Raw genomic sequence first — 13075 nt, forward strand, 5'->3', positions numbered from 1 at the left:
GAAATAAAACTTTCTATCTTCACTTACATATATCGCCCATTCAACTTCCGTTCGCCTCGCCTGATCACACTTTTCGTAACGCTCTCGTCACGCATTCACCAGTTAGCTCCTTAAGTCAAGCGTGCGTAAAGAAGTTTTACTCCAAAAACAACGTAGGTAGAAAATTAAATAATTAATAAAATTATTAGGAATAACTCAAAAAGTACTCTTCAGACCTCAATCAAATTTAAGTTGTATGTGGTCCACATGACAAGATAAAAGTTAATCTAAAAGCTAAGGTAGTGCTTGCGATTAAAAAAAGAATCATCCGATTTGATCGAAGATTTCGATGACGCTCAAATTTTGTAAAATTATACTTTATGCGTTACGTATTCAGTGTAACATCCCACTGTTGGGCATAGGCCTCTTTATCCATATAGAAGGATTGGAACTTAATCAACCCCGCTGCTCCACTGCAGGTTGGCGGATATGTTGCCTTGTATGCCTGTGTGGGGTTTACCTACATTACGCATATGCATAATATGATTACATACTATTTCGCTATGTGTAAGCAACCTCATTGGACAGCCAAATTTTAAATATTGTTTAAAATTAATGTAAGACGTTCCTAATGTCATTAAGATTTTGTATATATAGTCGTAAGTTTTTGAAACAAATACATTCCGATCCAAACAGCAAAAAGTGTTATTTCTCTCCAACTCCAAAAGAAGAAATCTGAAGTTAGTATAGCTAGGGACAAAGCCTACACCTGTATGTTGGATTATGTAATTATGATAACAACCGGGACCGACAGCTTAACGTTCTCTCCGAGGCACGGTGGAAGACCCACAAAGACAGACATCCAAACCGGAAAGGAATATTTGAACAAATACAAGTATCCATCCCGAGCAGGAATTGAACCCACAAACCGTCGGTGTTTTAGGGGACTACTCGCACCAGTACACCCAAGCGGTTGTTATGCAATATGTATGTTATGTGTTGTTATTTATGTATGTATTATGCATTATACTTTATCTTATGACTTTAGATGTTTTTTACTTCTTTTAATTTAGTTTCTGACTATAATTTTTAAATTTAATTTTGAATATTCATTACTGTTTACTACGTGGACAATTATTTATTTAGTTTACTTTGATGTTGACAATATTCTAAGCAATTTAGGAACACCTTTAAAAATGTAGGTATTTATTTAAATACCAATGCTTTATTTGTTAATATTATATTTGTTTAAATCATGTAAAAAGCTTTGAGGTAACGAACACACATAAGAAAAAAACTAATACAGTTGAATTGACAGCCTTCCTTTTTTTTTAAGTGGGTTAAAAATACTTACCGGCTGTATCTATTTTCAGCACGATAGGATTGTTAAAATTTTCCATGTCATTAATTATTTCAGTTGCCATCTCAGTATCGACACCAGTATAATTTTCAACTTGTTTAGGTATACTGTTGATTTGTACTAAATCATCTATTCTAGGTACACCACTCACATCCTCAATGTCATCACAAATATTATCAAATGATACAGGCATGTCAACATCGCAATTGTCTTTATTGTTGTCGCTAAAATATTGCAAAAAATAAAAGGAATTATTTAGCCGGTATTCCAAATAAAATAATAAATTGAGATATATATCAGTCATACCCTTGGTCTTTCAGTATAACATTTGTTTCAACAGGAACTCCTTCATTAGTGGTAATTTTTTCACTAACCTGTAATCAAAATTAATTTATTTTAAGCAGGTAAAAGCAGAAAAAATCTCCTATGAAAAAACCTTCTATGTGCTGCCCGGGAACATAGCCCCGCACGCTACACCACTGCCTGGGGGATTGCAGGTAGGGTCAGCAACGCATTTGCGACCCTTTTGGTAATACAGGCAGGTATATGCACCAGTCATTGCTTACCATCAGATGAGCCGTACACTTTTTTGCGGACATAGCTGTATAAATAAAATGTCATGACAGCTTAATCCCAATATCAGTCTAAGTTGGCTAATAATGGCTAAGAAAGGTTTCTAAGCTGTTCTAAAGTTTTCCTCAACATGTGATACAATTAAAATGTATTATAATTATATTAATGACTGTAGTACTAACTTTTGTCTTGTCTTTGATGTTTGCCTTTTGTGACTAATTGTAATTTTAAGCATTTACTTTTTTAAATAAATTAGTTTCAGTTTAGTTATTTAGAAACTTAACATGCTCTTAAATTATACACATACCTCAGGTGTTGGTGTCAAAAAATTATCAATATTCGGCAATTTTAACTCTTTAGCTGCAGCCAAAAATCCTTGTAATCTTTCTACTTCAACTTGAGTTTCACCCGTGTAAATATATTCTAAAATATGGCATAATATTTTGTGATTTATATTCTGAAAACAATTTTTCTTAATTACATATCTTATATTCCTATAATTAAGAGTTAAAGGTTTGCAGGAGATATCATCTAAAACTACTGGACCACATCATCAAGAGATTAATACAATAAATTGACTGAAGATAAATTCTTCCTCAAATAGTATCTTATCTGGTCATAGTTTAAAATATGCGGAAAGATCGACAATGTTAGTTATGGCACTACTGTTTAAAATTTAAAATTATTCCCAGCTAAGTGGACATGGATCAGGTGGTTAAAACTAAATTAAAAAATTATATTATATTACTAATACTTACACTAAAAAATATTACAGGATGTTGACATGGCGTAGCCTGAATAATTTGTTTTAAATATGGACTAGCGAGTGCAAGAAGATTCTTGTGAACTTTAACAAGATGACCATCTGCAACCAGCGTCATGTCCACAAACTCTTCATTCTAAAATAAAAAAATATATATTTTGAATATATTTTTCATTAACGTTCACTATATATGTATATTCACTAATATGAATATTTAAAGTAAAGCTTAAAGTTCACAAACAAAGTATTATTTATTTGCGAACTGTATATATAAGTATAATAAAAAATCTTACTTGTTGCAGTTTCGATAAGCCGTTACAAATATTGTTTTCATAAGAGTTCCAGCTTACGCAATATTTTGCAACAGACATTTTTTTTAAGTTAACAATTAATTTAATTCGAATTTATTAATACTACGATACATTCAATAAGTGTGTTTGTACAATACAATATTAAAGTCCTCCGATAAATGAAATTGTCACCGTTGGCGTCTAAGAATTTAAAATAAATTAATCAACTTAATTCTCGTGCGACTTGAATGACTTTCAGAATATTACAGGGTACTTTGTATATATAGGAAAAATAACAACACTATATGTAAACAAGTAAACAGCTGACTCGCCGTCGCTGACTGCACAGATTAATATATTCCATTTTTTAGAAGTGTTCTAACCAACCACCAAAACGATTATAATTAAAATATTAATGTTGCCACATTCTTACAAATATTCAATAAAAATATTTATTATCTATACTCTCGATATTCGTATTTTTAAACGGTTTTATTTAGCTCACCCCGTTTGTTTTATTTTTTATTCTTGGGTCAAATTTAGTAATTCAAATTTCACCCTCTTCCTGTCAACCGATTAATCTGAAATTTTGTATACACTTTGGATTTTGGTGACAATACAATTATGTTTATTCATTATCATTATAAATTCAAGATGGCCGCCGCTACAAAATGGCGGATAATTTATGTTTTATTAATCCCATCAATATGGGTATCAAATGAAAGGGCTCAACAAGCAGAATACAATATACTATAAAAAATTGAAATCCAAGATGGCGGCCGCTACAAAATGACGGATAACGTAGGTTTTATCAATCCCATCAATATGGGTATCAAATGAAAGGGCTCAACAAGCAGAATACAATATACTACAAAAAATTGAAATCCAAGATGGCGGCCGCTACAAAATGGCGGATAACGTAGGTTTTATCGATCCCATCAATATGGGTATCAAATGAAAGTGCTCAACCAGTATAATCAATGTACTATATAAAATTAAAATCCAAGATGGCGGCCTCTACAAAATGGCGGATAACTTAGGTTTTATCAATCCCATCAACATGGGTATCAAATGAAAGGTCTCAACAAGTAGAATACAATTTACTATGCAAAATTGAAATCTAAGCTGGCCGCCGCTACCAAATGTCTGATAACAATTTTTTATCAATCCCACCAATATATCAAATAAAGGGCTTGACAAGAAGAATACAGTGCACTATACAACCTCAATATTTAAGATGGGCCTTGCAATAATGAAGCACTAAATGAATTAAACAGAATGCAAAATAAAAACTAAAAACTAGAAAATAAAAATAGGTAAAAAAACTTTTTAAGTTAAACGGTTTTATGTTAAACATACATTGCAATGTTTAAGATAAATGTACTAAAAACCAAAAAATAATAAAATAGATACAGTCGTGGGAATTATAAACATATGCATAGAGTAGACTAAAATAAAACCGTGGGGCACGTCAATTGTCTACAAATTATCGACTTAATGTGCGATAGAAGAATCGTTTAATTCGTCTTTAAAATAGGCAGTTGGCCCGCAGACGGTGAGGAAATTACTTACTATTTTCTTGCTCATGGAAATTCCAATAGTTATACACTCCATGTAAATAAAAGAGATGTTTCAACTAGTTTATCGTTGGACATTCACACTGCTGGCTGGCGAGGAACCGTTTCACTGCTCGTAGTTTGTCTTTAATCGACAAAACATATGATAAAAGTACTACTCGCTCACCACTATGAAACCCTAAAACTCGCTTATAATCGAGCTTGCTAGCTTGTTTCCACATTCTAGCCCTACTTATCGCACGTCCATCGTTGTCGGTTGAACAACTGCCTAATTATAGTGTAACATTACAAAACAAACATTTTAATCAACGATTGTAGACAATTGACGTGCCCCACGGTTTTATTTTAGTCTAGTCTATGCATATGTTTATAATTCCCACGACTGTATCTATTTTATTATTTTTTGGTTTTTAGTACATTTATCTTAAACATTGCAATGTATGTTTAACATAAAACCGTTTAACTTAAAAAGTTTTTTTACCTATTTTTAATAGTTTAGAACTTTAGTTAAGTATTTGTTTTCAGTGAAATAAATAGTCAATGGTGTTTTACAAATGTCGGTAAGCTAATTTGTTGTGAAAGTGAGTGGTAAATGCGGAAAAATCGTGAATTGCATATGACACGGTTTTTTAATAAATAAGACACTTCTAAAAAAATGGACTATAATTTATCTATTTTAATTTTAATCAGCGTCAGTTTAATTAAATCGATTATTGTAACGAAAATCGATTAATAGCCTATAATTACATCTCTGTGTTATTAACGTCATTTTGAGCAGGTATATGGCAGGTATTTTGATTATTTTGACATATTTAGTAATTTAGTTTACCTACCTTGCGGAATATTGTAAACATTCCTTTGATACATCTCCATATCGTAATCAGTATTTGTTTAGACATTATATGTTGGCGTGCTTGTAAGCCCGATAAAGTGTGGAATAAATCGCTATTAAAAAGATACTCAAAGGAACTAATGACACTTATTTTTATAAAGTCAAATACTGCTATAAATTAGAATGTCGCTTGTTAATAAATTGTATTCGGGTGCTAACCATTACCGATTGACGACGTCGTTTAATAATTGTCGAAGGTATGTAATCAATATAAATTTATAAAGCTTTCTAGTATCAGTACCCTTGAATGTGTATTTCAAGGTGATTTTTGTTTTCAGATATAGTGTACAAAAAAAGCATTTCGATATTGTTGTGATTGGTGGAGGTATAGTGGGTTCTGCATCAGCGAGACAATTATTAATAAAACATCCCACTTTAAATATTGCTCTTGTCGAAAAAGAAAATCGATTTGCATTTCACCAAAGTGGCAATAACAGTGGAGTAATACATGCAGGTATATACTATAAACCTGGGTCATTGAAAGCAAAATTATGTGTCGAAGGCCTCAATCTTTCATATAAATATTTTGATGAAAAAGGTATTAAATACTCAAAATGTGGTAAATTAATTGTTGCTACGAATAGATCTGAAGTTTCACGTCTCTTAGACTTATATGAACGTGGAGTAAAGAATGGAGTAAAAGATATATCTTTATTGGATTCAAAAGAAATTAAAGCATTAGAACCACATTGTAGTGGAGTGCAAGCATTGTGGTCTCCACATACAGGTATTGTAGATTGGGGAGAAGTGACAAATTCATATGTGCATGATTTTGTTAGCATGGGTGGACAAACCTATTTAAATTTTGAAGTGAATAGGTTTTCAGAAAGTGAAAATTCTGAATATCCTGTAACAATAACAGATACCAAAGAAAATTCTATACAAGCTAAGTATGTATTGACTTGTTGTGGCTTACAATCAGACACAGTTGCCATGTTAACTGGATGTCCAGAAGAGCCGAAAATTATCCCATTCAGAGGTGAATATTTATATTTAGTACCACAGAAAAGTCAACTTGCTAAGGTTAATATATATCCTGTACCCGATCCCAGGTTTCCGTTTTTAGGCGTTCATCTTACACCAAGAATAGATGGACGAGTTATTGTAGGCCCTAATGCAATTTTAGCATTTTGTAAAGAAGGTTATAAGTAAGTATTACTAAGTTATTACTTTTTTTTGTTTATTTTTAATTTTTATATATTTTCCAAATAACTTCACAGGTGGAGTGATGTAAACTCAAAGGAATTGAAAGAAATTTTAAATTTTTCTGGCTTCCAAAAGATGGCTTTAAAATATGCTGGTTTTGGTTTAAAAGAAATGATGAGGTCAGTGTTTATGCCATTACAAGTAATGCAAGTTCAGAAATATATCCAGGAAATAACAACAAGTGATGTAGAAAGAGGACCTGCTGGAGTAAGAGCACAAGCTTTGGGAAAAGACGGTGAGTCACTGTTCTCTGCAATTTTAACAATTGTAGGCTAATCTATAATATAAAAATGAGTCGCTGAATGTGTTGCTAAGCGCAAAACTCGAGAACGGTTGGACCGATTTCGCTAATTATTTTTTTATAATATTCCTTGAAGTACGAGGATGGTTCTTACGGAGAGAAAAATTCTAAAAAAAAAAAAATTAAAATATCCTGAAAAAGTCTAAAAACAACACTTTTCTATACTCCCATTCAAAAGATTTGTGATAATACTTAAAAGTCAATTTGAACTTTAATACCATACGATAAAGTTTGTGTTAGGCGATACGAAGTTCGCCGGGTCAGCTAATATTTAAATAAGGAACAACTACTATTTCAATATATTTATGAACATATAAAATAAAAGGGAAAAATAATGAATAAATATCTCTAATATTTTAGGCACATTAATAGAGGATTTTGTATTTGACTCTAAACCTGGATCGGGAGCTATTGGCAGCAGAGTATTGCACTGCAGAAATGCTCCATCACCTGGTGCCACATCTTCTTTGGCAATTGCCAAAATGATAGCTGACAAGATAAAAGATGAGTTCAAACTATGATATATGTGCGGTTTGTTAATTTTTTTTACCACAAAAACTTGGAATTATTATTTAGGTCATAATTTTTGATCTGGCTGTATATAATTTTATGGCTTTATATGTATACTATACAAGTAGTTATCAATTTTATTATAAAAAATGTTTTTAATGAATATTTTATTAGTTCATAATGCAACATTTCGTTTATTAGAACTAGTCATAAGTTTATTATGCTTTTCTGTTATATTGTTTACTGCTTTCATTATATTTTTATGTTGTTAATTCTTTTAACACTGTGATAAAAATGTTTTCATATTTCGTACAATTTAATACCACGTTGTATGTAATATATGATGTGTATTATAAATTTAAGAGAAATGTAATCTTAATAAAACTTATTTTATTACTAATTGGTCTAGTTTTATTTAGCTAGTAAAATGTTTTCTTTCTATCAAATTGTTGAATAAGAGTTGAAATTTATTACTTTTTAATGATTTTGTTGTTATATCTTAATTTAATTATATGTATAAAAAATTAATCGTCGAAATGTACGTACGCGCATGACTTGCGTATATCTGCACCTAAGGATATTTCTTTTCTTTGCGTTCGTTATTGCCAGTTCAAGGTAAATAAAAAAATATATACATTCAGAAAAATCATGGCGATACGAAATTTGCCAGATTAGCTTGTTAATATATAGTAGATAAAGTTATACATATATTGAAACCTAATAGTTATAGGTTTGTTTGTCTTTAATGTGTGTTCTTTAAGAAGTAAAGTAAACATGATATGTATATATTTCATAATAAAATCTGAGACATGTATATCTGCTAACCTACGGGACCGACAGTATAAAAGTATAAAGAAGTCCAATCCCTCTGCTCATGAGTACAATTCTATACCTAACTGTGGAATGTTTACAAGCTGAGAAAAAGAGGGAGAGAGAATATTATTTTGTAATACTGATCTATTTTTTATTTCGCTCACAAAGATTTTATTTTGTGATACATAATGTGGGTTGAATGAAGGATGGTGTTCATTATTTATGAACTCACTTAAAAATATCTGAGTAGATTATAATATATAGGACAACTTTTATATTATAGTTGACTATTTATAGAGATAATTTTTATATGAAGGATATTTGTATAAAAGAATGTATATGAATACTAAGAATAGCTACTAGTTTGAAATTTAAAAGACGCTTATTTATATTCTCAACCATGCAATATGTTTAGCATGCATAAAATTGTCAGTTTTAAGAATCTATTAGTTAGAAATACCACATTTAAATATCAGTACACTAAAATTCACCCAAATAAATGAGAACACTTATCACCTATAACTATTTTTCTAAAATTTATGTTATAGTGGTGTTCTGAGGATTACACAGAAATAATTATGTTTCTACTAGATGCCCTTTTTTCGAAAATGATGCCATATCAATTGTGTAGAGAAAAGGTAAACTATTTTTTTACAACACTTAATTTATGTATAATTATTTTGATTACTTATCACATAATTTGACAAACCTAAACTTGTAATAAAAAGAAAACTATGGACACCCATGCTTTAGATGTTAAGGGCATATTCTATATATACAATATTAATAAATAACAAATACATATATATACATACATAGTAAATGGTACATAAATACAATAACTTAATATATCAAGCAATATGCAAATGAAAATATCAGGTTGTACTTGGAATTCTTTGATTTATATCATTTTCCACCACACCTTCTTCTATTATAAAAATGTTATTTACAATCCTAAGTCAATCGAACACAAATCCTTTTCTAGTAAAGTAGATGTGTTGCCTTCGGAGATCATATATGGTTGTCATATGGAATAGTATGTTGCTAATTACAACAATGTACTCAGAAAACCCAAACATTGAATAAACTGAAAAAAGTAAAGTTTTTTTATTAGTTTTTTTTTTAAAACATTTATAAAATTTATAGTTTTAGTAGAACTTACCATACGGTTCACAAAGTCTATTGTGTCTTAAGAAAAAATAAGCTGCAAATGCAAAAGAACCTATATTTACAAAAAAAGCTCTCCACTTTAATTTCATTGAATATACTTCTAGACGTGTCAATGCTGGCAGTCGTTTATATTTCGTTAACATCATGCATGTGAAAAACATGTAAAATATTGAAGTGCCAATAAAAGTTTTAAAACATGCTTCATGAAATGCTGGAAAGAAATTAAAAATATTATACAAATGATCAGTCCCTTTACTATTTATATAAAAATTTATTTATTTTAAGAAATGTGTACCAGCCATGATTAGCTCATAATTTATAATGCAAAAAACTTTTATGGATTTTATCGTGGTTTATTAAGTTTTTTAAATGCTCAATGTTTTGGATACTTTACAGAAACCATGATCAAGGAAGGACTGGAAACTTAATAAACCGCCATAAAATCCGAAAAAGTAGTTAAATTATAATGAGTGAAACTCGCATAAACATTACAAAATAATACCTCTTACTTATTAACTTTAATATGAAAACACTAAAATTCATGCATTTATTTCATACTATAATATGAAGTACTGATTTAAACAAAAGATAATAAACTAAAATGTTTTGTTGTTAGTAAACCTTAATAGTTTTAATATAAAGTTTAAGTGTACTATGGTTTTATATAAAAAATTAAAAATAATTGATATCTTTTTTACCACTACTAACATAACCATGATGAAGAAACTCAGTTGATGTGAAAAAACTAGAATAAACTAAGTACATGAACAGCTGCAAACATCTTATAGAACAACACCTGCAAACTGAAAAGGGCATTACTCACGGTAGGACAAAGTTGAAGTCCAATGGGTCAACCCTATTAACGATAAATTTTCAATAACGTTTAAAAATACTGCTAATTTAACTATAAATATACAACTGTGGCTAATAATTTCCCTATAGTAATCCCATCTTAAATAAATTATAAAAAACCTTAGTGGAGCATGACTGTATATAGCGGTTCTCCATATTGTGCGTTGTGGTTCATAATTTCCTATAGATGCTGATATCGATGGAAATATATTTGGCACTTTACAATGCGTATTATTCGCATTTTCAAAATCTTTATACAATGTTAGTAGAACACAAGTTATGAACGCAAACAGTGGCAACGAAACTGTAAATAAGCCCAATTTCTTAATAGGGATTTTAATGATGTATTTTTTATCAGTTGCATTATGAAGAGGTAAATACATTTACTTAAACTATATTTTATATTTTTAAATTAATAAAGTCTTCATAATACTTGTGTAAGAGTGTTAAAGCCAACTTCCTTTATCACAGATTAGATGATGCATAATGCAGTTATTATTGTCAAATGACATTTAGCGTCAAAATTATGAAATGTCAATGTGAAATTAGAAAACTGTGCTGCAAATGCTTAATGCACACATGGGACCTATTTTGTTGTTTCTTTTTTTTTAATTACTTTATTCGCAACAATCAACTTGATACTTGAATTAATAAAAAAATAAACTACTTAATTTATGGTTAAGGTTGTTGTTGTGTTGTTAATGTTATAATATAAGCATATTTCATTAAGGTGCACATGAAAGCAAAGGTGCAACGTTTACAATTAGAGGAAAGGTACAACAATTAGATATAATATATTTTAACAAGTAATGTCAAATATTTTGTAACCCCCCAACTTATAATGTAATATCACACTTCGGCGACCCCACGGTCTTATACACAGATCGGGCAACTACAGTGGTACGTCGGGTTAATGGTTTTCAGCCACCAGGGGCATGACGATCGCTGGGCGTGATGGCATTTATGTTTTAAAATATAACCAATTACAATGAAGCGTCACTCAACCAGCGTGTACGGTGCGCACCGCACCATGTGACCGCACTCACCGATAGTAATGACGTAAAGTAGCGTTGATGCAAACAAAAAGTTATGACATTATTGTACTAATCTCTCACCATTGGAATTTTCTTTTAGTTTCCTGACTTATATATAAGACCGTGGTCGAACCTTACCCCCCCATCAACTTGTCACGTAATTTATGGATAACCCCTAATCAGTACTCCTAGCATTTCTAGATAGTTTTATTTATTTTTTTTTTTTTTTTGATTAAAAAAAATAGCATACCTACTCCTATTAGAAACGCCGATAGCTGCTAATTCTCTGATGTAGCGGGTGCCTATGGATGTTGTTTTCACTTACCACCCATGCGTACCACAAACGCTGACGCCAACTATCCGTTTGTCCCCCTCTTCTATATATGAAATAAAAAATTATAAATATTCATTCGTTTTTTTTTTAAATACCATTAATTAAACAAAATTTTAAACAATATTAGCAACTAGCAGCAAACAGTAATTTAAAGACACGATATCAAAATGATTTTAATTTCTTAGAATCAAAACGAAAGCTAAGTTTGAACATCTAAGTACATATTAATCGCTTAAAAACAATCTGATTAAAGATTGTTTAATTATTTTAATGATGTGAAAAATTAATAGTAATCTATTCAAATAAATAAAATTAGAGTGTCGGTTTGTAATATTTAAATAACCGCTTTTTACTAAATACATATAGATGTATACACGGTACATATACTAAAATAACATTTTTTACAATTTTTGTCTGTCTGTTTGTTTCGGTTAATCTCTGAAACGGCTGGACTAATTTTGACGGGACTTTCACTGACAGATAGCTGATGTAATAAGGAGTAACTTAGGCCACTTTTATTTTAGAAATTTATTTATTTTATAACTCTGCGAACTGAACAATATTTGTTTAATTCCACGCGGACAAAGTCGCGGGCACAGCTAGTATACTATATAATTACAAATACCACTATACGAGATAGCTAATTTAGCATTTGATTTATATGAAAGAAAGAAACAGCACTAAAGGTTTCATTGATTTAACGGTTACCATGAGAGACTAATTTGTTTAAAAGGTGATCGTAAAAAGCTGTATAGTCTTTTCTGTAAGGAGTTTTTATTCACAATGCTATAAAACAATGTAATAGTTGAAAATGGAAGAAATTTTAAGTAAAAATATCTTTACGGAAAATGATTTAATAAAACATAATCCTGATTATAGCCCACAGGATATATTTTTACGTATGAAAATAAGAAGAGCTATGGTATGATGATTTCTTTTGTTTAATTTTTTTACTTAAATAAATACCTACCTATTGCCAGTTTTTCTTTACTAAGCTATTCTTTATCATAACTTTTAATATTTTTGTTGCCAGGCACGGGATACTCATAAACATGGCGTTATAAGAAATAGCTCCAAGTGTGTAATTTTAAGTATTTTAATTGGACCACATGATAATTCTTACCTGATCTTTTTTCACACAATAATGAGGCTCGATTTTTAATATTTTTAATTCAATTAACGAGTGGGACTCCTTATTTTGATTCGATTTTACATATATCTGAATTTTGAATTTCGCTATGTGATCAATGTAAATGTTTTAAGTAATTCCCTTATTTTTTAAAGGCTACGTATGCATAAGAGCGATCCCTGCTGAAAAGTTCCAGATAGATCCAAATAAGAAACGATGATTGATGGGAAGTTATTGTAAACTATTGTGTGTTTGAAACAAGGATTCCAAATACTTTATTCAAATTTGATAC

General features: G+C 30.3%; 3 protein-coding genes and 1 long non-coding RNA gene across 4 annotated transcripts in view; 2 read left to right on the forward strand and 2 right to left on the reverse strand.

Annotated features, from left to right (window-relative positions):
- Positions 1–2838, forward strand: part of LOC123655589 — a 6439-nt gene extending 3601 nt beyond the window's left edge. Inside the window, exons 2-3 of the long non-coding RNA XR_006743428.1 lie at positions 1741–1836; positions 2688–2838. This is a non-coding gene — a long non-coding RNA (uncharacterized LOC123655589). The remainder of the gene's footprint in view (positions 1–1740; positions 1837–2687) is intronic.
- LOC123655578 overlaps positions 1–3061 on the reverse strand; it is a 5060-nt gene extending 1999 nt beyond the window's left edge. Inside the window, exons 1-5 of the mRNA XM_045591347.1 lie at positions 2969–3061; positions 2671–2811; positions 2220–2369; positions 1646–1713; positions 1334–1563 (exon numbers count right to left, since the gene is read on the reverse strand). Of these exons, the coding sequence (XP_045447303.1) occupies positions 1334–1563; positions 1646–1713; positions 2220–2369; positions 2671–2811; positions 2969–3046 (667 nt within the window). The 5' untranslated portion in view covers positions 3047–3061. The remainder of the gene's footprint in view (positions 1–1333; positions 1564–1645; positions 1714–2219; positions 2370–2670; positions 2812–2968) is intronic.
- A 2231-nt stretch (positions 3062–5292) lies between these two features.
- Positions 5293–7851, forward strand: LOC123655576 (L-2-hydroxyglutarate dehydrogenase, mitochondrial). The gene is made up of 4 exons (XM_045591345.1): positions 5293–5631; positions 5713–6582; positions 6655–6875; positions 7302–7851. The coding sequence occupies exons 1-4, from the start codon at positions 5558–5560 to the stop codon at positions 7460–7462; spliced, it is 1326 nt and encodes a 441-aa protein (XP_045447301.1). The 5' UTR covers positions 5293–5557; the 3' UTR covers positions 7463–7851.
- A 1296-nt stretch (positions 7852–9147) lies between these two features.
- Positions 9148–10676, reverse strand: LOC123655582 (post-GPI attachment to proteins factor 2-like). The gene is made up of 3 exons (XM_045591351.1): positions 10258–10676; positions 9427–9645; positions 9148–9351 (listed from the first exon to the last, which is right to left on the reverse strand). The coding sequence occupies exons 1-3, from the start codon at positions 10667–10669 to the stop codon at positions 9224–9226; spliced, it is 759 nt and encodes a 252-aa protein (XP_045447307.1). The 5' UTR covers positions 10670–10676; the 3' UTR covers positions 9148–9223.
- Between the last annotated feature and the right edge of the window lie 2399 nt (positions 10677–13075).

The sequence above is a fragment of the Melitaea cinxia genome, chromosome 8 (assembly GCF_905220565.1).
Source record: "Melitaea cinxia chromosome 8, ilMelCinx1.1, whole genome shotgun sequence".
In the NCBI taxonomy this organism is placed as follows: Eukaryota; Metazoa; Arthropoda; class Insecta; order Lepidoptera; family Nymphalidae; genus Melitaea; species Melitaea cinxia.

Bases quoted from the DNA above. Each gene is read 5' to 3' on its own strand.
- LOC123655582 (XM_045591351.1), bottom strand. From the start codon at position 10,669: ATGTATTTACCTCTTCATAATGCAACTGATAAAAAATACATCATTAAA. The intron at 9,646-10,257 runs GTGAGTAATGCC...ATTTCTTTCCAG, and splicing joins GACTTCAACTTTGTCCTACC to CATTTCATGAAGCATGTTTT. The intron at 9,352-9,426 runs GTAAGTTCTACT...TACTTTTTTCAG, and splicing joins TAGACTTTGTGAACCGTATG to TTTATTCAATGTTTGGGTTT.
- LOC123655576 (XM_045591345.1), top strand. From the start codon at position 5,558: ATGTCGCTTGTTAATAAATTGTATTCGGGTGCTAACCATTACCGATTG. The intron at 5,632-5,712 runs GTATGTAATCAA...TTTTGTTTTCAG, and splicing joins TCGTTTAATAATTGTCGAAG to ATATAGTGTACAAAAAAAGC. The intron at 6,583-6,654 runs GTAAGTATTACT...ATAACTTCACAG, and splicing joins TTTTGTAAAGAAGGTTATAA to GTGGAGTGATGTAAACTCAA.